The 25,988-nt window shown below is 41.5% G+C and overlaps 1 protein-coding gene across 4 annotated transcripts in view; it reads right to left on the reverse strand.

The window, feature by feature from the left end:
- Window positions 1-25,988, reverse strand: part of plxna1b (plexin A1b) — a 211,239-nt gene that overhangs the window by 173,469 nt on the left and 11,782 nt on the right. For all 4 annotated transcript variants that reach the window (XM_014993939.2, XM_014993937.2, XM_014993941.2 and 1 more), the window contains exon 2: window positions 257-1,692. In XM_014993939.2, the coding sequence (XP_014849425.2) occupies window positions 257-1,438 (1,182 nt within the window). In that variant the 5' untranslated portion in view covers window positions 1,439-1,692. The remainder of the gene's footprint in view (window positions 1-256; window positions 1,693-25,988) is intronic.

Here is a 25,988-nt window from a genome sequence, read left to right on the forward strand (position 1 = left end):
AGAGTTTATTGGGGGACAGAGGGGGAAAAAAAGAGCAGAAAAAGTAAGAAAATGGAGACAGCAGGAGCTAGACAGCCAGAGACTGTTAGTATTCCACAATTGCAAATCGGATTTAGCGTCAAGAATAGCAATTTGTTCTCACTGCTTAGATTACTACATCTGTGTTTATCAATGCTAATAATTTTATCTGGATTGTCAGAACAAAATCTCAAGCCAAATCTAGTCAACATGTGCTGAAGCAAATATGTGAGCTTACCGAGTTGATGCAGTCGAGCTCCTTGTTAAGCAGCCAGGGTAAAGAGAGTTTCCCTTCTCCCCTGTAGCAGGACTGAATTCGTTCCTTGATCTTCTCCTTGATCTTCCTCAGGGTGAACAGGCACAACGCAGACTCTTTGGGTGGCTTTGCCCGATTTTTCTGACCCTGAGAGAAAACCGTGAAAAGGATGTCTTCGTTCTCGGAAATCCCCAAAGAGTTGGCCAGCTGCCGGCCTGGTCGGGCCAGGAAGGCGTCCTGCACCAGGCGGTACTCGATCCCGTCTTTGGTGCAGCCAATGGGGAACTCCACGTAGGAGTAAAACTTTGGGTCATCCATGCAGAGGCGGACAATTTTGGAGGTGAAGAACTGCTCCCCGCTGGCGTCAGGCGAGGTCAGTTTGGTATCTAGCTGCATTGTCAGATAATAGACAAACTGTTCGCTGCTGAAGCTGTACACATAATAGATGTCAAAGGCAGGAAACTTGGACAGGGTGTCTGAGGGGATCTTAAGCTGAGAGGAGACAAACTCATCCTGATAGACGAAGCTAAACATGTCCGCATTTTCTTCATTCTCCATGAGTTTGCGACTGGACAAGGTAGGAAAGTACTCAGATTTCCCATCAATAGGTGTTCCAATGAATAACTTGCTGGTAGGACTTTGAGGGGAGCTTATGATGACCCCTGACATTGTCCCCGACTCCGCCACACTGGAGAGGTAGTGTTCCTTGCGGTGGTGAGGCTCGCCAAGTTTAAAGAGGTCATCCAGACGCAAGAACTGGCAGATGCCCTGCGAGGTGCTGCCGCAGGCGATGAGACGGTTCTGCGCGTAGTCTATCAGGAGCAGCTTGTTCACGTTGGGGGTTTGGGCCAGGTCGTGAGGGCAGGACTGGACACTGGGTGGAGGGTAACATTTCTCATTGTCCACCACTGGGCCAGTCATGTGGCTGCGCAGTTTAGTCAGGTTGCTGGACAGCTTGAAAATCCAATTGACAGCTCCCACATAGACTTCTCCAGTCTTGTTGTGGATGGCCAGATGTGTAAGAAAATGGTCAGCGGGGGCAAACCGTTTGAAGGGCGGGGGTTGACCTCCAGAGAGGGACGGGACCATGAGGAGTAAAACCCCCAACAGGACAAGCAAGTTCCCCTGGCCAGGGAGGGCTAATGTCCGAGAAAGAGGACACATATCTGAAGTGTCCAGCGGCGAGGCTTGGGGGGCGGGGGAGGAGAAAGGAAGAAGGAGAACAATCTCTGTTGCTTAGATCCAAGTCAGGATTTTATTCTTCGTCTCCTCTGCTACTAAGGAATGAGAAAGGAGAGCTTGAGGGAGGGAGAAGGACCAGGGAAGGAGAAACAAAACTCCTATTGATCCACTGTCCTGTTTTCAACGCTGTGAGCAGTCATCAGGAACATCATCCACAGAGGCACAAGGTTGCAGCCCTGAAAGGCAAATAAGAGAAAATATGTTAGAGACTAAAAAAATATTTCTTATTGATTAGGCATCAAGGAGGAAGAGAGGCTTAAAAATCGCAAAGATTACACAGATAAATGAGAAAAGAGCAAGGTTGACATTTGCCTTGGTAAAATATAAATAATATCAAATCAAGTCTGGAAGGCAAACGTGTCTGCAGTGAGTTATGGGCAAAAATGCAAGGGAGCCAGGAGTCGATTATTAAAAGCTCTATACACAGAATTTGAGTATAGCCATGAGTTATGGACTCACAACATTGAACCTACTAATATTTCATAACTTTCAGTGTTACAGTGCCGCTTTTGGAGATTTGTTCTTGGAAAAACTGCTACTGGGGACTGTAGCATTGACGGCGAGAAATTTATAGCTTGGTCTGCTTAAAGCTTTTCCTGTCATGGTTTTATACTGTAACAAGTTTTTCCATATTGTAATTACCCATGGAGCTCTGGTGGGCTAGAAATGGGCATCAGAGTTGCATAGCGGCCAAAACTTTACAGCAATGCAGGGTAATCTGGTAGTGTTGCCTTGGCTGAGAGAACCCAGTCCGATACATTAAGTACATATACAAATGGAAAAATGATAGAATCGTTTTACTATTCACTGCTGCGACAACTGTTTAATTGAAGTTTTCAGTGTCTCATACTTATGGAAGTGATAAACTTTTAAACATGGCGCTAATGTATTCATATTATCTTAAGTGCTCACAATAACTCTGCAAATGTTCTTATTTTTTTATTTTTATTTTTTAAACACTTAAAATCAGTCTGAAAACTGCCCACACTGTAATGCGTCTGGTTCCGTTCCCTTATCCATTGTAGTCCCTGTCTGCTCAACAAAACTCAAATGGAAAACTAAAGAGTAGGGGTTTGGCAAACACATTTATTTTGCTTAAAAGTTTACTCAAGGCGCACTACAACATATTGTTGGCACTCAGTACCAATAAAAAAATGTGTCGTTTCAAAAGGGTAACGAACATGTTTTTCTGGGTATCAAAATCTTAGAGAAAAATGACAGAAATTGTTGACAGATGTGATTATGTTAATTTTGTAAATGTTCATTCACCCCATCGCCTGAACTATCCTTGAAGTTGGGGTTCAACCTGGACAGGCCACCAGTTCATTTATTTATTATCCCCGTTTATTATTTAACAGGGACAATGCAGTCAAACACAGCAACAGAAAAGTGTCTGTAGATGATGCAATGCACAAAGAGTATACAGCTAAATCTAATTCACAACTCCAGTCCCTCATTGGGCTTTGTTATGCAGCGCACACACCAAGAAAATTCAGACACACACAGAACAAACAACCATGTGCAAACAAATTGAAAACTCAGGGTACTTTAGAGTAACGCATTATGTTTTGGGGGTTGTGCAAGGAAGCTGAGGTACTCGGAGAGAACCTACGGATGTACAAGGAGAACTTGTAAACACTATGCAGAAAGACCTCAGGCTGGGATTAGAACCTATGACCTTCTTGCTCCAAGGCAAGAATGTTGCACCATGTACTTTCTGCTAAATCAAGCTGGTCAATGATTCAAAAACATTTAGAGACATCAGTTCTTGGAGACTAACCGTTCCAACTTATAATGCCACCCATGCTAACTGCGCTATTCTTTGTTGCACGACATTTACTGCTTACCATTGTCTCTGGCCTTAATATAACTAATTAATAACAGGACGGAGAAATATATATTATGTAGACTAGGGGAGTCTTGAAATTGTTTGAGCCACCTAAAATCTTTTTCAGCTGCATTGTCAAAACTGAAAATCAGATCTCTGATTAATTGATTTCTAGGCACAACAGAAAAAATGAATGCTTAGAAAAGCATAACAAAGCCAGTGTTCTGTAACTGACTGATTAGCTTAACTTAAGAAGCAAAGCAAACTGTCTATTAGTCATTAAGCACACAGATCTAAGGCTGTTCTGTTAAGTCTGGCGAGAGGCCTCAATCTGCTGAATAAAAAAAAAATTAAACAACTTTGTGACAAATTTGAGGAAGCAGTTCGGTAATAACTAAGGCAACGAAACGCCTCTGTAAGAGCCATCTTTGAAATGCTCATTATCATTAGTCACTCTGCTGCACAGTGTAAATAACAGGCGAGAGCGGAAGAGAGCTGAAGGGTTGGTGCATGCAACAGTAAGCCAACACTAGCTGGCACAAAGCTAGCCAGGTTCAGGAAGAGGCTCTGTCATCTTACACTTCACCTTGAAAATCACTCATTTGTACGAAACAGGAAAAACTAGATGACAGGAAAAAGACAAAAGCAGTAGAGAGCTGAAGGCAAGCTCTGTAAAAGTGGCTAAAATGGATGTCAACAGCATTTTAAATCAACTCCACCTTTGCTTGAAGTAAACATCAGGGGAGCCCTGTAGAATGAGGCACTTCAGCAAGAAAACTGCAGACAGAAGGGCCAGAGCTGCAATTATCAGATATACCGCTACTCTCCACTCTGTGAGATTAAAACGACTCGACGCGGATCATGGCCTCTTTGGCACAGGCAGATGCAATAAAGTGACGAGCCAACCTATAAAAAAAAAAAAAAAAAAAAAAAAACCTAATTTCTTGTTCAATAGTACAGTCGCGCTGCGCGATGAGAGCAGATGTCAATTTAAAGCGTGGCAGCGCGTGGGGAGGCCGGCTGCCTCATTTTCCTTTGTCATTTCCAAGAGAGGCAAAGACACAATGAGGCAGAGAGAAAACGCCAGCTAATGCCTGATAAAGAACGCGAGAGAACCTGGGAAAAAAAAAAGTCCCTCCTGTAATTTCTCTTCATTTAGGTCAGGCATAGCTGGATGTAAGAGAGTGTGAATCTAACGACAAATTGCATCTGGAGTCTGTGGCTGCTTTTATCTATTGGGCAATAAGGCATAATGTAACACGTTTTAAGAGTTAGAGAGGATGATGGATACGGGATGGAAAATGGAATCATGCTGATAATGTCCTTACTAATGGACCCTGAGGAACAGTCACCCTCAATCCTCAGTCCCCTTCTTCACACACTTAAGTTTCCTACATATTTTGCCTGTGAAGAGTCCAGACTGAGTTACCCAGTCCCAAGTCCTTTCTGCCTCTTTGTTTTACAAAACGAAAATAATTATTTTATAAGCACTGGGTGCCATAGGGATGGGTTAGGATAGAAATGGATGGATGGAGCCTCCTGTTAATGAGACAGCTTGGACATACAACCATTACTCCGTACTCTGTCTTTGGTTGCCTTGCTTCAATCAAGGTCTGGGAAATGAATTCCTGCCCCTTCCATACTGTGCAGGAATCCTGTTAAATTGTAAATGGAGGTTTGGACTCGACTTCTTGCGTACATTCCTCTCACTCAAAATTCTCCTATTTTCTCTCCCTGCACTTATCCTCGAAAACCCTCTTCAATTTCACTTTCCTCCAGAGCTTAAGCAAAATGCTGGGAAGAGCACTGGAGGAAGGATGCGAATCATATTTGGCTCCATCAGGGGAAAACATGTCAATCATTTGGGCATGAGCCCGTCTCCTGCCTCAGGAATGAGGAATCAACGAATTGGGGGAGCCGAAGCCTTTATCAATTAAGGAGAAAGCATTAGAGACACTAGGCTGTAAAGGGGGTGAGATGATTGGATTTAATATCGGCACATCCTATCAACTGACAGGACAGGAAACTGTTCCAGCAGGAATTGGAAACTGGGAAATAAATTGAAAGTAAAGGAGGGAAGGGATTCCTCCTCCCACCCCCGTCTGATTTTAAAGACAGGCGAGATGGTTGCATGTTGTTAAAAATCCAGAGGCTGAGGAAGAGGTAAGCCGTTAGTGAAGCTGAGCTGGCTAACTCGCACTCTCAGCCTCCCCTCCAAAGAGGCTGAACCTGTCCGTTCAGATAACGTTCCCACTGTAAAGCCGGGCTGATTTATTGCCGCTGGCATATCAATTACAGCCCTCAACACTGGGAGGAAAGAAGAAGGAGGAGAAGAAGAAGATATCAAGAGAGAAAAGGAGAGAGGTGATGAGTAAGGAAGAAAAGCAACACATGGACAAATTCTCTATCCGAGGCTTTTCATTGCAAAATCTGGGTCACATCTATAAAATGTCAACACTAAATCCCACAAAGACAAACAATAATTCACACGAGCAGCAGAAATATCCATTACTGTGTTAAATTAAAGAAGAAATGACCTCCATGATGATCTGCCCTCTCCCTCCTTATTCAACAGCTATAACACTCCAGAGATTGGATACTTGCCCAGGGGAGGAAAGGGAGATGCGAGAAGGGTGGGAGAGGAGCTGAACGGCACGAGGAGACAGCAAGAAGCAGGTGGAGGGGGTGGGACGGTTAGAGAGGAGGACAGATAGAAGGGGACCCATACCCTGAAGCCTTAATCCTCTTGCAGGGTCTGCCTAATCCCGCCGTCACTATCGAACATATGGGAAGAATGGATTACCATCCCCCCCCCAATGAACTGAGGGGTAGCTAGGATAGGCAAAGGAGTGGGTAGGGATCCCTGGATATGCTGTAAATGTAAAACAAAAACATAGACACACACATCTAGTTGAGATGACAGAAATTGGGCTTCTTCTTACTTTAGGGCTTTAAAAAAAAAAAAAAGGAGAAAGGAAATGTATGAAAGGGTTTGTACTCTTTCACACATTCTGCAGGTAGGTTAGGTGTTGGTTAGTCATGTGCAGGCTGGTTACACCACCAGTCTGGCATATGTCCCAGTCAGAGAGTGTCTCTGCGGCTGAGACCAATAGAAGCGGGGGTTAGGCCTAACCACCTAAATCAATCTGGTTGACAAAGTGCCTGTGGCGAACCACAAACTCAAATCTCACTGCAACTAACTAATCACTCCTCTCTGGAGGATTACTGGAATATTCTCAAAAATATCCAAACCCATCTGTCACCATACATGGACATTTGTTCATACGGGGCCCATTTTTCCAGCTGGTTGGCAGAAGATTTTAAACACTTGATTTCTAGAGTTATCTGAGGTCAATGCAGCTATGTACAGTAACACCAGTAATTATTTTTTGTCACTTGAAATTCGCAAAAAAAAACATTTGGTGCTGGGAAAAAAAAAAAAAAGAAAATTAGCAAGCACTTTTTAGGTGCCAAAAACAAATACCAGTGGGTTGCATTCAATTCATCTATTAGGACTTGACAGCTTTCAGATGGAGAAACTGAACGGCAGTAAAGCAGAACTCCATTATGTGGTATCTTCTATTGTTTCCTTCCCGTCTCTGCAAACAAAACAAACCAACTAGTGTGTCATAAGTGGTACTAAAAGTTCCTATGACAGCTCTAGAAACAAGTGCATGAGGCCTTACTGGCTTACATCTGTGAAGACTAAACTAATGCCATGGGTTAGAAGTGCTGAAAATGTTTGTCTGAGGTGTTGTACCTTGCAAAAATATTTCTACCACTTCAACTTTAGTGAAAAACTCCAAGGTGCATGAATACTTTTTGTAATGATTTCTACTAGAATCAAACCTCCCTAATAATGGGCAGATAGAACCTTGTAAAACACTGCCAAGGGTCTTCCATGAATGCAAGGGAGGAAAAACAGGCCAAACCATCATCTTTGATTTGCTCTACATTAATTTTGTTCAAGAATGTTTGACAAGAGTAAAAGTTTTACAACAGCCATTTTACAAGCTGGATTAATGGAATCCTGAGACTGTATATATATTTTTTATTTTCACCTAAAGAGAGAATCATGAGACATGGAGCAATAAAGCAAAATATAGCACATTTTTACAGCCAATCTTCATTTTGCTGGGGCTTGTATCAAAAGGTCGGAACTAGTCTGAAGAAAGAAACTGCAAGACTGCTTTTTAACAAAGTTGGCCTGAAGACGCATTAATCATGCGGACAACTGCTTCCCTGAAAACCAGAGTGCAGTGTGGGTAACAGATGTGTGACAGCTGCCATTCCAAGAGTGGAGACAGACTGTGGGCACTACATCACACAAATTATTCCTTTCCTCTTTCCCTGCAACTATAAAGTCACTCACACACATGTATTTCCATAGGACATGTGGTTACCCTCCAACGTATTCAGACAGACAGCATTACACAAATATATGGCTGCGTTTGTATGCATGTCTGTGGCACTTAAATGCACCTGTGCTTGGTGGCTTATTTGACCACATCAGATTGGACCGCCTCATGCATTAACAGCATTTTATTTCCTTGAGCACATGATATTCAGTCAAATCACTGATCATGCTGACATGGAGCTCATCATGATCTGAGGATGCGAGCACAACAAGTACCACTTAAGTAGAGCTAGGCGATATAAACAACTAAAAAAATCAAATAATTTTTTTTCTGTGTTGAACTTCTCAGTGAATAACAAAGACCGATTCACATCAACAATACAGTTTCTAAGACTGCCTCTGGTTCACAACAAAGAAAAAAAATAACATTTTTAATGAATGAGGTGTATTCAAAAGTTGCCATGAACCGCACAATTTTCTGAATTGCTGTGGGACATTCTGGATGACGAGTAAAATAAACATGTACAATATTGTTGATGTACAGAATTAATTTGGAGTAATGTTTAAGAAAGGAAATTGGTTTAAGTAAAAACCAAAATGATGCAAATCTCTTCTGGCCCTTATAAAATCATAATGTGGGTCACACATTACCACCTTTTTTATTGCTATTGTCATTTTCTGTTCTTGGATAACATATTTTAATTGTTTTATTGCCCATCGTTACCAGAGGCATGTTTGCATAGAGCCAAAACCGCTGATGAGAGATTAAAGAGCAGTGTGAAGACTGGAAACCACAGTGTGACGAAAACAGCAGCATTTGAGGTCATGGCAGTTTTTTCTTGTTTGTTTGACAACAATGTCACAAACTTCAATGTATTTTATTCAGAATGTGTCTGGGAAAAAAAAACAGAAAAAAAACAGAAAGTGCATACTCGAAAATTTTTAGCAAATCAAAATCTGAACCGTGTGGTGTGATTCAGATTCAGCCCTCTTTAGTCTTGGCCGGTAAAACCTCTCGAGACATGGCAGTCCACCAACTGCATTAATCAAAGCAGTCAAGGAAAGGTTACATTTACATTTATGATAATTAGGATTTACACTTTAAGACCAACACCAATAAAGAATAAATAATCTGAAATGTAATAACTTCCGAGTTACTATACATACCACACACTCTCCATCCATTTTTGAAATTATACCTGCATTTGTGAAATTGCACAGAACTAAACAGAGGTGCACATAAATGAGACAAATCTTGCGTTGATTTAAATGAAATGACTTAAGTAGAGTTTTTCTGGGCACTCAATAAGAACAGTCATTCCCACCCACGCGCTGATGGTGGCTACTGGATTGTAGCCACAGCTGCCCTGGAGGAGTCTGACAGAAACAAGGCTGCCACACACCGACACCACCAGCCTTTCTGACCACTACCAGTACGCAATGTGGGTGAACTGTCTTTCCCAAGGACATGATAGTTGTACAAAGTGCAGGCTCGAACTGGCAACCCAAGAATTACAGGACAAAATCCTTTATGTCTACAAAATGATGGTTTATATATATATATATATATATATATATATATATATAAAAACACTTTGTCAGCAGCATAGATGCAGAGCGTCTTTAGTGTGAAGTTATGGGCACTATCAGTGAACACCTTTATTGACTTTTTAAGACTTTAGAAACACTTAAAATAAAAGTGGAAGAAAAAAAAGACCCACGGTTTACACAAAAATTTGAAAATAAAAGTGTACTCAACACTCTTTACTCCAATACCCCTAAGTAAAATCAACAAAAGTTGTAGATGGGTGCATACACCTTTTAATCAATTCTATCTTTCCAGATTTTTTACAGCTGGCACTTCTGAACTGGATCAGAGGGAATTATCAGTGTGGAATTCCACATCTCTCTCTTCAAAAACACACAAACCAAGCAATCATCTGTTATGCCCAAGCTTATCGTTGTGCCTTCAGACTCGGCAGCCGGTTGGAATCTTCTCTGAGCAGTTTGAGCTGGATGGTGAACGCCACCATCCTTGTGCTCTGAATGCTTTATGAGCATTGTGTCTAATTTGGCTGCCGAACACTGACTTGAGCGCCCCAGGCTGTCTCCCAGGCATGAAGCCCTTGTCATTAAAATAACACATGAAGAGCAGATAGACTGTATTTGTCTCCTGCTTTGCATCTATCCCAATAATCCTGCCACAATCACATTCTTATTTCTCTCTTCTGTTTTGCTGAAAAACTCAAATCAGAGTATTTTTTTTCCACGTGTTCTGCGTCTTCTTAGCTCTAATGCAAAGCAGACGGCAAACTTAAATACCACATCTCCCAAACCAAATTTAAGGCGTGAACATAGAAGCAGATTTCCCCCTCCAGATTTCTTCAGCCAGGGTTGAAAAACCACACAACACAAAAGACCGTGATTCCAGTTGTTATGACAGACGGAAGCAGCAATGAACCAGGAACCAGCTAAAACCAACCCACATTTTAAATAGGCGCACACAGACGCACAAACACACTGAGATTAGTGGTTTACTCTTAATCTCTGGACTGCGTTAGGCGACTGGCTCTTTCTTTCTGTGATAAATCCTGTGTCTCCCAGTGTCTGTGGGAGTGTATGCGTGTACATGCGATGCGGTGGGAGAGGTAGGCAGCATGTAGGTCAAGGTCAAAGGTGCCTTGTTAAAAAAAAAAAAAAAATCAGCATTTAACCACTAGCTCAGTAAAGCAAGACCACACTGAGTCGCGTGCTGCTGCCTGAACCATTACACTAATGCTCTTTGTGTTTGATGAGGCTTTAACTGAACAAGGGCAGATGAATGATCAGCGGTACTGACGACAGGAAGCAACAGGATGCTAATCATCTGGGCTGTAAAAAAGACTCTTACGTTTCAAGTAGCACGATGCACGGTTTTATTTCAATATAAGAGCCTCTGTTACTCTTCATTCTAGTCTAATTGTTTACATCTGTGTGTGAACAGTTTAGCTCAGGGGTTTTCATTTGATTCTGACGTGTAGTAGGGGTGCATCTAAAAGTTGCGGGATAATATACCTCTTGAGGACTGGACTTAGGAAGCCCAGAAAAGTTTAGATTAGGACCACAGTAAAGGCTTCTAGAGACACGTGCATGCCAAATTTTTAGGGTTTAATTTTGGAAAAGTTTAAACCATTTTTCTTCCCATTCTTAATCATGTCCCACGTTCTTGTACCCTATGACATGAAAGCACAATGAACACATTAAAAGTTCATAGTTTCAAAGTGACAAAAAGTTAGGAAGCTTATCAATATTTTCTAACAGCTGTCTGTATGTCATGTGTCTCAATAAATATCAGATAAAATGTGATGTTTTCAGTTCTAATCCCCCATCCCTTTGGTAAATGTATATAAAACTAGTAGAACCAACTTGACAATGGTGACCTATAAATATTTTGCGTAAAAGTTACTGAACATTTAGACCGAGTTGTTTTTATGAACATCCCAACATAACCATTATTACAGATTTGTTAGGGATCTAAATAATAATTAATACATATGTTTAAGCTATATTTTGATGCACCCTCAACCAGAACAGCCACAGAACCAGGCCTACAGGCCCCTACACAGAGAAAAGGTTGATTACAACTAATGATCCATATCCTTTAATCAAAAAGGTCACAGTTCCTCTAGTGAAAACTTTCTCCTTGGCTGTAGAAAGTTGTGGTTTGAGCCATCCAGGCTGGCTGTGCAGGTGCTGATATCATGAAACCACAGCCGAGGAGAGATCCAGTCAGCAGACTGGTTAAAGTGGGACACAGCTGTGATAAAACAAGGACATACGTGATGAATGTGAAATGACAGAGCACCACGGAGTGTGTTCGTGAAACATAACCCAGAAGTCCACTGTATAGTGCATGGACAAAGACAAAGTTGTGTTAACAGCTCTTACTGTTAAAACAAAGCATGTGCATTCCTCCATAGCGCTGCTTATAATGGCCCTCTGAGCTCACTATAGAGGAATGCGGGCCGCTCAGCCCGAAACGGCTTATTACCAAAACACTGCGGTCCTGGCCTGAAACTCCCCGTTTACACTCCCCGTTTACTTTCCCCGCCGAACAACCTTCATCTAGGAGCCTGTCTGACCCCTGACACTTGGGGCACTGCTTTGTAAAAACTTGCCGCCGAGTGTTGATTGCTGTAAAAATACGCATGCCACTGCAAATCGACTCCCAAATGATCTGAGGATCGTTCTGGTCAGAGTGGTAATGAGAGGGAGAGGGGTTTGCATCGAGGAGAAAATATACGGTAAATGGTATGAGGCCAATATGACACAGATTTAAGAGTACTTTTTTATCTCTTCTCTGAAAAGATTTGATTTTATTCATACAAAACATTTAACAGATTTTATCCAAAAAAATTAATCTACCAATACTCTGGAAAGGCACTCACATCAGATGTGAGCATGTCAATGACTCATCGGTAATTGGTTAATCTTCACATCCCTATTGAGCACAAATCATGTTTTGACTGTGTACCGTTGAGCAACTCACTCCATTGCTTCAGCCTTTGCCACATTCTTGTTATTAATGCATTACAAGACGACAGGAGGAATGTAACAAGAGGATGAATCTTTGATCTTACATGATAAAGAAGTTGGCACACGATCTAGGCGATTCTAAAAATGTTATCACTTCTGTTGCAAATTTTTGTCCAGACTTATTGTTTCAATTGAAACAGACATAATAGGAATCAGATCTACTCTTTGCTGTAACATGTACATTATCCAGAGCATTTTTTTTATACCAAAAAAAGATATTGTGCTCTAATGAAAGCACTAAAAGCAGAAAGTCTCATCGTACACACAGACACAGAGAGGGACAGGACTGGCTCACGACTGACTCGGACAGCAGCCTTATCCATCTCTGTCCATTAGAGGCCATACCGTTTCCGGATACATGCTGTTGAGTAACATCAGTAACCATATCAATAGTTATGACGGCATGGCCCTCTCCCAGCTCTAAATGCTTTAAGACGGGCGTGTGGCTTGTGTCAAATGGCATTTAGCCGATTTATGTCCACTTGGTGGGTCGAAAGACAGCTGGGTAAACGCAGATATCTGAAGGAGCGGGAGCACAGTTCCTCAACAGAAAATCAGAGCTAAAGAGAACAAAGGAAGCATATTCCAGAAATGAAAGTTAATTGTTATGTGATTGCAATAAAGTATGCCTAAATCACAAGTCATTACGATAAACAGGAAAATCCACAACAGCGTCAACACTGCACAAAGGCGGAATCATGTCCAGGAACTCAGTGGGTCGGGACTATTCATTCATTTTGTTTGGCACAGTCACATCTGAGTCATGCAAGGCCAACTCCAATTATCTCCTGACGCACCGTTGTGAACCTGAAACAAAGGAAGCCCATCTACCCCAGCCTCTTTTAGCTCAGGAGTCCCGTTTTATTCCAGGCTTCCAGCAGATGGTGCAAGTTGGAAAGCAAGCCTGTGAGTTTTGCAGATTTCCTGTCCTGTCCCCGTTTTCAGTCGGCGCATAATAACACAGCTTTGCATGCATCACCGATTCACTATACATGGAAGACAAATGTGTGCATGTACGTGTGGGTGCAAATGGCTAGGATAGGATTCTTGAAACAAACACACAATTATTGACGTGCACAATAATCTTATCAGACGTCACATAAGTAGCCTTAAAGAGAGGAGCAGCCAGTAGGCAATGTTAACTCTGGAGGAGTTGCAGAGAGGAAAATAAAAACTGAACGGAAGCCCCCCAAGTTTACTTTAAGCTCTGTAAGAGACTTAGAAAAACAGAACAGTCAGACCAACCAATTAGTCTTTCTTCATAGAAAGAACTACTAAATAAACTACAATATATATTTAATTTGAACAACTAGTGTAAAAATGAATGACAAAACAGAAATAAGTAAATATGATTGTTTACAAATAAGTTTAAAACGGATATAAAAGTGCAGAACAACAAAAAAAAAAGTTGAAGTGAGGTATAAATAGGGTTGGAAAAAAAAATGGAGCCTTTTCGCCTCCATGCAAAAAGCCTTCAAGCAGCTTGTGAAACTGGCAGAAAGCCTTCACCAATTCCAAGGTGAAGGAGACATCATATTGCAGGGTTACTTTTCAGCAGCAGGGCCAGAAGTTAGAGTTGATTCAGATAGATAAAGCTAAAAACAGGACCAACCAGGTAGAAAACAAGTTCTTGGTGGACATATCCTGAAAATGACCCTAAGCATACAGCCACAACTATACTGGAATGGTCAAAGCATCATCATGTGTTATGGCCCAGTCAAAGTCCAGACGTAAAATGATTTCAGAATCTGTATCAATACAGAGGAACGATTTACAAACGTTGTCCATTCAGCTCAGCTTGACGTTTTCTTTGCATAAAATAACCAAAAATGTTGGCCTGTAGATGAGCAAAGCCGTCATTTTTCTGCTGGTCTATCACTTCAAGTCCCAGTAACAAGAAAAGAAAAGTGAAATATTTTAAGGGGTATGAACATTACTGCAAGTCATTGTACAGCATTTATTCATTTATGCTGGCACTGATTAAATTTCCTACGGACAATAAAGAAAATGAGAGCAGAAATATCCTGAGTGAAACCAGGTGTGTAAATGACGCCGTAAAGAAGGAGAAAAATGCAGAAGCCCAGAAACGATGTGGTGGTGAAACCAGAACAAAAACAAGGGAGTGATGGAGGAGCAGGATGACAGAAGATGGTGATACCTTTACAGAGAGTCACCGGGGCGTAACGAAGAGGAATGGAGAGAGATAAGAGGAGAACAATCTGTCTTTACATGTTTAGCCAAAAGGGATTTTATTTTCAGCAAGTGGGCACCTGAGTGGCTGACATGTAACAGGCAGCACCACTTCAAATCCAGCAAAGTACTTCAAAATAAGCAACTTTCCCAAGGATCAGATTTTTAAGAGTTTAATCAAGTGCTTTAGATTGTTACTTATAGGCTTACAGGCATTATTTCTGCTCCTACTTAAGCATACATCCTTATTCTGAAAGCATCAAAGAAAAAAAAATGTTTGAAATTAATCTTTTCATTATCATTTGCATTTCTAAGTAAATTAAACTAAGTCAGGCAGGCACCACGAATAATTTAATCTCGTCAGCGAAGCTGAGGTGTAAATGTTCAAAGCCTTTTCTCTTTAATGGCTTTTGTCCAGCAGTAATCATCTTAAGATCTCCTGAAAGAACGGAGCTCAAGGCTAAGACGTTCGGCGTTACAGTCCAAGTGGAATTCCACTCTTCCCTCCAACATGATCAGAACAGCATGTGAGGAGCCTAGCTGTTCTTGGAGCCATCCCAAAAGGAAGGGCTGGGCCTACTGGTCGGCCCAGAAGGACAAGTAACATCTGTGAGAGTCACGAGGCCGATGCAGGGAGAGTTTAAACACACGACGACCTCGTTTTCATTAGGTCAAATTGAAGGAATTGTCCTCAGACTTGGCAGGGAGCACATTTAATAAAGTCGCAGCAAATGTAAACTGGGACTGTGTTTGGGGGTCATCGACGTCTTTTGTTTCCTTCAGAGTTTACTATAGTTATCGCCATGTCTAAATGTAGCGAGAGACAGCAAGGCGGCGGAGAGACAAAGAGCCACAACTGTGTCTAAAGAGCTTGTCAGTATCGTTGCAGGAACAGAGCCCTGGACAAGGTAGAGCTCTGGGGAAGAGAAGAGCGTGGAGGAGGATAAGAACAGACATGGAGCGAAAGAAAACACAGTGGGAGATGTGTTGGAAAGACAGAAATGTGAGCGCGGAGGAAAGGAGATAAGCAGAGACTGGTGTGAGCGGGGGAAGATGAGAGGAAGAGTGATGAGTGAGGGGAATGCCAGAGACAAAGTGGCAAGAAGACAGGGGAGAACTAAATATATCAGTGCCTTGCTCAACACGACACTGAGCTTGATACGAAGAGTCTGAGGCGCGACGGCAGCGTCTGGAAAGACCGAGGCCTCTAGATGATCAAGTGAACTTTCTTTTCCTAGGCTGTTTCTTTTTTTTTTTTTTTTTTTTTGACAAGTGGATTCACAAAGACGACAGACTTTTCTTTGGAAAAAAAAAAAAGAAACTTACAAAGAAATCCCAGGAGATGGATAAGTTGTAATCAGAAACACAAAAGTCACATCTTTTGTTGAAACCTTCATAAGCATTTCAGTACAGCATTCTTCTACATGGGTATTATTAGTGAGCGCAGACGATATAGAGCTAAATCATTTCAACAACACTGAGATTTAAAGCAGGTGCTGGTCTCATTCTTTAGCATTTTGTACTTATTTGTTGTGGTTGTGTGCTGTCCTGGGATCATCTGCCATGATGGGACTGTGGACGCTTCTGGGAAATAAATGGTGTGATGTTGGAAAGCCAATTTATTCCCCTTTAAATGGTGCCTTATCATTAAGAAAAATCAATTTGTGGGTTGAGCAGTAGAGTTCAGTGTGTGGGTTGAGCTCATGCTAAAATCCCTTTTCTAATGCTACTGGTGAGTCCCACATTAGGAATTCACCAATTGATTAGATGATTGAAGTCTAACAAAACTAGACATACTAGCAATTTAGATATACATTTGTAAAAAAAAAAAAAGAAAAAAGAAAAAAGAAAATCCGCCACAAATCTCTGCATCTCTACCCAAAGTCCTTAAATTCAAGTCTTTCAGTACATTAATATTCTGTATCGTGTGGCTTAATGAGAGAGGTTAATGTGCTTCAATCTGGACCAGCACGATCATGTTTTCGATCCGTTTATATCCCAAACGCCCCTTCAGCTCATCTTTGACATCCTCCACCAGGCATCCCACTGAAGTGTTCTAGTATATCACACCAGTATTGTTCACATAACAGCCCTGCCATGTTCCACGGGCCCCTGGGGGAACGACTGCCACTCATAACTTCCAAATCCCTCGCTCATTTCTGCTGCCAACCGCCACTTTTCCTGCAGATTGAAAATATGTCAGAGGCATTACTTGATCACCATCATCGCACATTGTTTGGATATTTATGCATGGCTGGTTGCTCGGCTTCAAAGCTAGGTGGTTGGCATTGGTAATGATGCAAGGAATGCTGGTATGGATGTTTGCCATGGTGGGTGCAAAACAGGATGGCGCGCAGACATGGGGGCCTCAAACGTTTACGTGAACAACAGTGTTAAGACAGAATCATGACAGCAATGCTGAAGTGCCTCCGAGGGTTGAAAACTAACTCGGCGTTTCACAGCACCGCAGAACTCCAGACATGATCAATACTAATAAAAACTGAGGTCCCAGTGTTAAGCTATATTTATCAAGGCTTTTCAGATATTATTAGGGTTATAACAAGGTTATTCTGCAAAGCAAATAAGATCAAGATTTCCTATAAATCAATATCTGAACAAATTTAAGGCAATCTTTCTTGATGAAAATCAATTCCAAACAACTTGGGAATTAACCCACAGCCTAATGGTATGAGCCGGTCTTGAACCACGGTTTAACAAATGCCGTTTCATAATGACATTCAGGAAAAAGTCGGTCACCATCCACTTTCCTCTGTGGGTAATGTGACCAATCCCTTGATGTGGTCATGGATGGCTTGTATGATCCATTTTATCTTGTTAAAACTCATGTGATTTCAAAGGTGGAAAAGGTTAACATTCACTCAACAACGAGAACTTGCCACCAGGGTGATGCCTACGACCTCTTCCCGCCAAGACCATGCAGCCAGAGACATTCCTAGAAGGTCCCAGTCTCTCTTTCGAGACATAGCTCAAGTCTCTACCTACACGCCTCATTTGAATTTTAACAATTGCCTTAAAGTCTCACAGACACACTCTTACACAGCGGCTTTACAGTTCAATTGGCTGAAAGAAAGCTGAAAGAAAGTTCTCTGAGGTGACAAACTGTGAATGCGTTTGTTGAGGAAGCGTCTTACAATACAAGTGACCTTTCTCCAAAGGACAAAGTGAATCCATTTCTCTTGGCTGTTTCTGTATGAAACGCAAGACAGTAATTACTGAAGCCTAATGAGTAATTGGGACAAAACAAAGCGCTGGCATACTTGCGCCATTTCTGCTCACCTAAAAGGCTACATTAGCATCTAAAATGCAAATTTAAATTGTATCTGCACTATAGACAACTTGTTCCTATGGTAAAAAAAAAAAAAAAAAAAGACCAAACAAATGAATCCTCACTATCCAGGCAAACTCCTTTGTGGATTCATACAAGAAGATGGAAGAATCAAGGAAAAACTAGGGACTAGAACTCAAAATTACTGCAACCAAACTATTCCCCAATATGAACTTCTTAAAAGTGTTAGAGCAAATAAGAGTGTTCCTGGAAAGTTTCAACTGTGGCATTATGATGTAAGCATTTATTTAACAAGATCCCAGCAAAGCACACAACTAAATCTCTCACTTCACCATTCATTTGTAAGCCATCCATCAATGTGTGGAGTGCAGTGGTTGTGTGTGAATGGATGGCAATGGCAGGCGATGCTTGAGGTGCTTCTTTAAGTAAGCGTGATGACTATGAGAGGCCCAGCTCCTGCCTGACAGGGAAATGGGCTAATATAAACCTAATGTGGGTCACTGTGCGGCTGGCCAGGCCCTGTAATTCTTTAAGCATGGATAAACATACAGCACCATACAAAAGCGTTCATGCATTTTAAATGTTTTCACATTTGTCGTGTAGTATCCACAGATGTCAATGTATTTCACATTGTGATAGTCCAACAAGTCAATTTTTTTGGCCTGATCTAATGAATGCTCTCCTGGCTATATCATGGGAGCTTTGCAGTACTTTCCATTTTTGGATCACAGTTTGAACATTAGTCTGTGAGATGTCCAAACATTAGGATGTTGCTTCATAACTCTCTTCTCTCCCTGGTGTGTGCCTTTAGCTTGCTCGCTAATGTTCTCCAACACAGAACTGCAGTTGCACTGAGAAAAAAATAATTATATAGAGGCAGACTTTTCAATATTTAGGTAACTTCTAGACAACTGGCTGCAGTGAATTTTATTGAGGGGTCCCACAGCAAAGGGGGTGAATACAAATGCACAGGAATCTTTTCAGATATTTATTTACAAAGAAAATGAAAACCATGCATCATTCTCCCACTTCACAATTATGTTTTTTAAATCATATAAAATACATTGAGGTTTGTGGTTGTAACATGATACAACATATAAAAAAAAAAGAAGTCAATTCTTTTAAGTACAGCATATGCATGGAAATTACACATGCGGAACTGGTTAAACTTCATCAATGGTCTGTTTTTCAGCTGTGTGCATTTCCTCTGCTAAGCTAAGCTAGTCCTCCCTCTCCATTTATTCGTAATATGGTCCTGATTAACAGGCCAGCGGCGGTGGTGTCTGGCTCGCCAAGTTATTCCAGTTATGTGTTTGTACTGGGGTGGGTCCTCGGGGAAACATGTGTCAGCCTGATCCAAAGCACAGACAGGACCTTCACTGCCACTTCCCCCACAGGAACGCGACACAAAACGATGAAAGGCAGAGAGAGTGAAGATGTATTGGGTTTGAACATGGACACACGGATTATCAGTGCATTTTTCTTTCCTCTATCTGCTTGAATTACTGTTTGGGGTTCAGATGGTGTATACCCATAATTATATACCCATTTAGCTTATTTTCCCTTATCTGGAACTACCAAGTGAAGAGTTGGTGCAAGTTTGCAACTATGACATCACAAATAATGATTTATTTTATCGTATTTAACCTCTCAAAGCAAATGTACCATGCTGCATTTCTTCAGTTTCCTCAAAAAGACATTCAGTACGGTAGCTGTGAGGCAGGAACTTTTTTTAAGCACTGAGCTAAGATAGACGAGAAGCATAAAAAGAGATTTAAGAGACAACATTGTGGTGCGAGGGTCTGATGCACATAACCACAAAGTCTGCTGAGCAAACAACAATCTGCAATGTACACCTCGCTTTTCCTGTTCCACCTGTAATATTGCCGCGAAGGCGCACGCAAACACACAGCCAGAGAGGGCACAGGGACGTCGCTGCAGCAGAAGCTCCGAGTAAACACATCCCGAAACCTACCACACACGCACAGACGTGGGGCTGGGGCTTCACCACGGTGGCGCCGGGGCAGGGCATGCGGCAGCAGCAGCAGCTACTAATTAAGAGTCGCTGGCTGAACAGCTATAGTTAGGGCTGGAGCTGCAGGGCTGAGGGGAGCGCAGCGACAGGTCTGACACTGCGCCTGTGTGAGACTTTGTGTGTGCGAATATAGGAGCGTGTGTGAGCTACTACCGGCCCCGAGGCTTTGGGGTAAAGCCCCAGTTCAACTCTTGCTGACTCAGACGCAACAGTGCCTGTCTGACTGCAGTCCTGCTGGCACAGCCGGAAGGAGAGGAAGAGAAGCAATTTGCTCGCTCACCGTCTCCGTCACAAAGTTTGTATGCATCTTTTGGTTTTGTTTCCACTTTTACCCTAATTTGCCACACTGCTCAGCCATTACAACCATTTGGATTTAATAACCGTGATCTACAGTCATGTTTTATTGCAGAGCAGGGCATTAAGAAAGGGTAGAACAGGAAATACAGTTGATTTAAATACTGATTAGCTTCCTAGACAGTCATTCAATTTTGATTCCCACATGTTGAAACTAGATTTTCATAACTTCCTGATATTAAGTTAAACTTGATGGGCAAGTTACAGACTTACAGCTCTTCTGGTTCAGTTCATCTTTCACCATAATGGAAAGGTGAGACTGAAGAGGTGTCAATGCATTGTGATATAATCGAGACATTTATCTCAAACAGTTCAGAATCTGTTTGTCTTTAAACTGTCTCTCTGTCGTAAACTGACTAAGCACTCAGAAGTTTGTGCTTTAATGTGATGTCAACAACTCTTTGAAGTTTAAACTTGGGTGTGGGATTAACTACAGCCCCACTGAACAACACTGTACATCCCCATCAAATCCAAGTAATCAAAAGTGTAAATAAAAAGTGTAAAAAGAAAACTTTAAATGACTTTTATATTTATAATAGCCAAATTGCAAATCAGCCATATTACTTAATCCAACTAAAACAGGTTTAACTCAGGTGTGACGTCAAATTCGGACTTCTAAGCCTCACTGAATGCAATGTTGGCTTGCTAGACGAGGTTTCTCAATCTGTGCAGCAAGTGTGATTAGAGATACTTATGTTGCCTGCAGAGCTTAATATTGGTATTAAACATTTTCAAGTACAGAATATTCGGTTGACTATCAATTTCATTCTGTATGGCAACACAAATGACAGCTGAATGGCCTCAAACTGGCCTTGATGCACTTTGTATGTAATTATTTTTAGCAGATGAGTCAGAGCTCTAAAAAAGCTCTGAAAAAAACACCCTGATTTCTCAATAGTGTACCTGAAAAGAATCTGGGTTTGGAAGTTTACAGGCAGTTCCTAACACACTCTGCTAGAGAGATGATTGCATTGCACAAAGCAGTAGCACCAGAAAGGCCCACATCAAGTTATTTGTACTCATCTCCTTAGCAACTACCAGGGTGTGTCGAGGTAACTGCGCCACTGGTGAGCCTCTTCCAGCAGCCCGTACTTCAAACACCCATCTGTGGACTCGTTCCTCGAGGTCTGGCCATCTACCTTTCAGCCCAACCGTGAACACTGTATGTGGCTCCGCTACGCCGCGCACTTTGCTGGTGGAGCACAACTTTGTTTAGGTTTTGATTTTCTTGCATTTTGAAAGCTAACGATTGTGTTAAAATGGCACAAGCTGTAAACTACAATCTTAAACATGCAGGGTATATGGTAATGTTTTTCCTGACTATTTTATTTTTATGACTTACTGTAACATGTAAAACATGTTGTTTTACATGTTACAGTTAGTTTCTTTTTGGAAAACTAGAAATTTCTGAGATTTCTAAGATCCCATTGTTATCTCTGGAGGCTTAGCAGTGAGATTAACGCAGAATTCTTCCGTTTGCTTCCTAGTTTCGCTGAAATAATATGAAATAATATTTTGAATTACGTGTAGGCCAACTCTGAAAGTTGAGAACCTTTTTCCGGTCTGTTGGAAACAAATATTGGAGCGCACATGGTAAATTTAATATCATGCAAGATGAACATGCCTCAACATTAGACTCCTTCTTAGACCAACAATTCAAAGTTTCCTAACTGGGAGGGAAGCTTAAATGACATATGGACGCAATCCAACAATGTCGGGTACCTAAAATTTTCAAGCTATTATACTTTTTTCTAACTCCCAGGACTGGAGTTTACTGACCTGTACACAGACATATACTCACATACGCACAAACACTTTTACTCCTCTGTGTTTACAGTCTAAACAGAGTGGAACGGGAGAGTACGTCTGTTTATTGTTTGTCTGTTCCTCTCTCTCCCTGTGTTCCTGGATGTTTACCTCTACAGAACAATGGAGTAGGCTGGGAAAAACCTGAGCACGGAAAATCGTAGCTGTGTGTGTGTTCTTGAATCTATTATATTTATGATTTCATTTTTATGTTCCCTAAATAGCAGGCAGTGTAGTCTGTAAAATACACCCCATCCACACGCTCAGATGAACTACTTCTTGTGGTTTATGCACTTCAACTCACATTTCTTGCAACAATGGAACAATCAAGTCTAGTTGTCCGAAAACAAATAAACCATTTGGACTTTAATACATTTTATGAAACCAAAACATCAAGCAGAAATCCTTTATAATACAGAGCTAGAAATTGTGGCTATACCGTGTAGATACCTATAGCTTCTGAAAGAGAAAAATGTGACTCTTCCAGCTGAGCAGCATGCGTCAGTCTCTGTGTGTGGGTGAAAGATCTGGGCCTCTCACCAGCCAACAGTTGGGCTACATGTCTCATGCAGACTTACCAACTGAGGCTAACATTTGTATCGTCCATCACTGAGCCACAAATGTAAATCTACCTCTGAAAGTAAACAGCTATACATGAATCTATGTTCAATCCCTTGAGAGATCCCTTTATGTCTATGTTGTAATATTTCTGTTTGAAAGCAAAACGACTGATGTGTTACTCATAAATATTCCTTTGAGTAAAACCGCTTTAGGAATTATGAAGTATATTATTAATCTCATTCTTAGTGATGTTTCTGGAAGACATGGAGTTTGCAACTTCCAGTGAGACAGCAACAGCTGCAATAAAGCAGTTTGTTTTGATAAATGACCAGATGTAGTGACCATTATATTTCAAGCTTATTCTTATTCTTCTGTCAGTTTTGAAAATCACAGAGTTGTGGACTTATGCAAGATTCGCAGGGCGGTGTCCCGATATGACTACTTCCTGTGATGTTAGCTGCATCATCTTTAATCAGACAAAGTTTAAACTGTGGCTGCAGCAGGTGGATGGGCTATGGCCAAAAATGAAAGTGATCCAGTGATCACTCTTGTGTTCACTGGATTATTTTCCATTTATATTTATAACCGACAAGAAGATGAGACAAATGTGGCATATACATTTAAAACAAACACTTAAAACAGTTTGCTTGTTCCTTTCATTTCATAATCAGTAGAAAGCTCACAGCATCGTGGGACATAGGAATTAAGTGCGTAACTTTAGAGTCTTTAACAGGTCCTCAATCTTCAGTCCTCAAAGGTTTTTATTCTGCAACTTTCAGAGGTTTCCCTGCTTCAACACATCTGAATTAATTCATCAAATAATTGGGTCCAGGGTTTGTAGAACTTGATTACATGCTAAGAAATCAGACACTGAATGTCATTTAATCTAAGTGTTGGGCCGAGTACACATCTAAAAGTTGTACGACACCATAGCCATTTCTTTTTAATCATTACATTATTATCGTTTTCCATCATTCATTATTTTTTTTGGATGAACAGATACTTAATTTCTTCTTGGACAACCCCTCTAAATCTCTTCCTTCCCCATCAGATACAAATGCAGACATGTTAATACGAATAGCATTAACACAAGAGTTCTTGAGATGATGGTGTGTTTTTAGCGAGATCAACCAAAACCACTGAAGTGCTCCGGGTAAATGTCGAGTATTTTTTCATAATGAAACCTCATCACAGCAAGAGAACAGAGAAGCTGAGCACCGTGCCCATCCTCACTCTGGCCCTGTGCCAGGCTTGCTCCAGCAGAGAAAAAACAGAGAAAGGGAGGCTGCCGAGAGCGTGCGTGGATGTGTTTGTGTGTGAGAAGGGGCAAACATTCCCCTGGCAGGATCCCCGGGACCCGGCGGAGGGCAGGGTTCAGCCACTGAAGGAGAGGCTGCGTGCCCGGCAGTCAATTAGCAGCTCGCATTTACACAACAAATGGAGCTCCCACGGTTTCTCTAGCCCTCACACACACGCGTGCACACACCACTCATGAGTGTATCCACTCAGCGCTCATCAGCGCACGCCGACACAAGGTCATAGAGAATAGGAGGGAGAGAGAGCGAGTGTGAGAGAGAGGAAGAGGCCAGCTATCTGCTGGAGTGGTGCTCCACAACTACTAACTCGTTGGCTGTATCGGAAACACACGAAGCGATGATCTACGCTCAGAGCGACAATCTGAATGGTTGAATCCTGAAGATGCGATGCAGACGGAGATACTTTTCAAGGAGTTCATTCTTGAACTTTGATTGACCTTTTCTGACGCAACTGCAAAAGCAGATTTTTAAGACACAGCTGAGAGCCAAATATAATTGGCAAGCTGACAATAAAAACTAACAACAGAGTAATGAATAGTGATACAAGGACTTATTTTGGTACAGATGCTGGTTTAAATGTGATAATTGTTGAGTAGTATTCGTTCTTCCAAAAATAGCTTAAAACAAAATTGAGTGGTGCAGTGCTCTACTTTTGTGGGGCAGGTTTTTTACTACAACCAAAAACCTGACTATGAATTGTGTACTCTTAAAAGTCTGAAATGTCAGCATTCTTTGGCAGCAATTATTGCTGCAAGTCTATCTGAGTTTTTACTCCGAGTCTAGATAGTGAAATCTGCCCAATTTTCTTTGCTTTGCACGAATGCTCTCTATCTGATATAGCTCTGAAGTTGAGGTACTTTGCAGTGTTGAAGTCTTGCCCCAGTTCTTCAAATTGAGTTTGGCTTGGGGTTTGACTGTGCTACTGTAGCTTGAGATGGGCAACACAGCTTAATGGCTATGTTTTGATTCAAGCTCTGGCCTTATATTTGGGGTTGCTGGAAGATGAATCTCTGCCCCAGTTATCAGGTCTTTTGCAGTCTGTAGCATTTTTTTCTTCCAGAATTGAATTTAGATCCATTGGCTTTCCTATTTATTCAGGCCAGCTTCCAGGTTTGTGCAGCAGAAAGGCCTTCCCACAGCATGATGCTAACACCACCATGTTCAACATAGGGTTGGAGAGTTCCTCCTATAAATTCGCCTTTGCATAAACCACTCAGATGTTTTATCCACCGATATAGCAATGGCTTGAACTTTAAAAAAGACATATTTTCAAACATGGAACAAGATTAAGTTGGATATCTTTTCTTTATGAAGTCTTAAATGCCACATAGATCAGAGAAAGGAGGTAAAGATAGAGCCAAGAACGTTGACCATAAACTTTATGCAACTTTGTGAACTGGGAAGGTAGAGTGGAAAATAAAAAGTTGAAGGGGAGAATGTGTGTTAATGCTAATAAAGTGTGATTACACCTCATTCCGAGAAGGTCGGGTCTCTAAAATGCTCAAATGTTTGCCCAATATCCTCTGCATATTTTCAGCACATTTCCCTGCCTGTAGATCAATCTATCAATTATGAGTGAAAAGAGACCAGAGGTATGCTGCAAGAAGTGACCTGTGCCACAGAACAAACAACACCAACACATCTCTCTCTTTCCGTTCAAATCACTCTCCCTTTTCTCTCCCCCTCCAGCTGTGCGCCAAACAGGCCTTTAAATCACTCGGGCTGTGCCCTTTGATTGGTTGACCTCTCTGCATGATTAAACAGCCATTTTCATCAGGGCCTCCATGGGAGAGCGAGAAGGAGAGAGAGTCGCAGACAACGAATGCGACCGAGCTCAACAGAACAGGATTCCTTCATCCTCCTGATGAGAGATGAAGAGACTGAAATGCAAGATGAGAAACCTGGTGTGAATTTCAACTTAAAATGCATATCGGAGCTCAGTGATGCATGTTAAAAACAGTTATCTCATAATTGTCAAAACCTATTAAAGTCAAAGTCAATTTCAATACATTTTATTACACATAGTATTGACACAAAACACAAAGTTTCAAGTGTATGAATACTGTTGCAACGTAGTGTACCTTTAACTGTTCATTCATCCTCCCAGGGTACTGCAGCTACACTCTGAAAATATTTCTGTGGA

This window comes from Poecilia mexicana, unplaced genomic scaffold, assembly GCF_051168715.1.
Source record: "Poecilia mexicana isolate PSO_F unplaced genomic scaffold, ASM5116871v1 scaffold_5, whole genome shotgun sequence".
Lineage (NCBI taxonomy): Eukaryota > Metazoa > Chordata > Actinopteri > Cyprinodontiformes > Poeciliidae > Poecilia > Poecilia mexicana.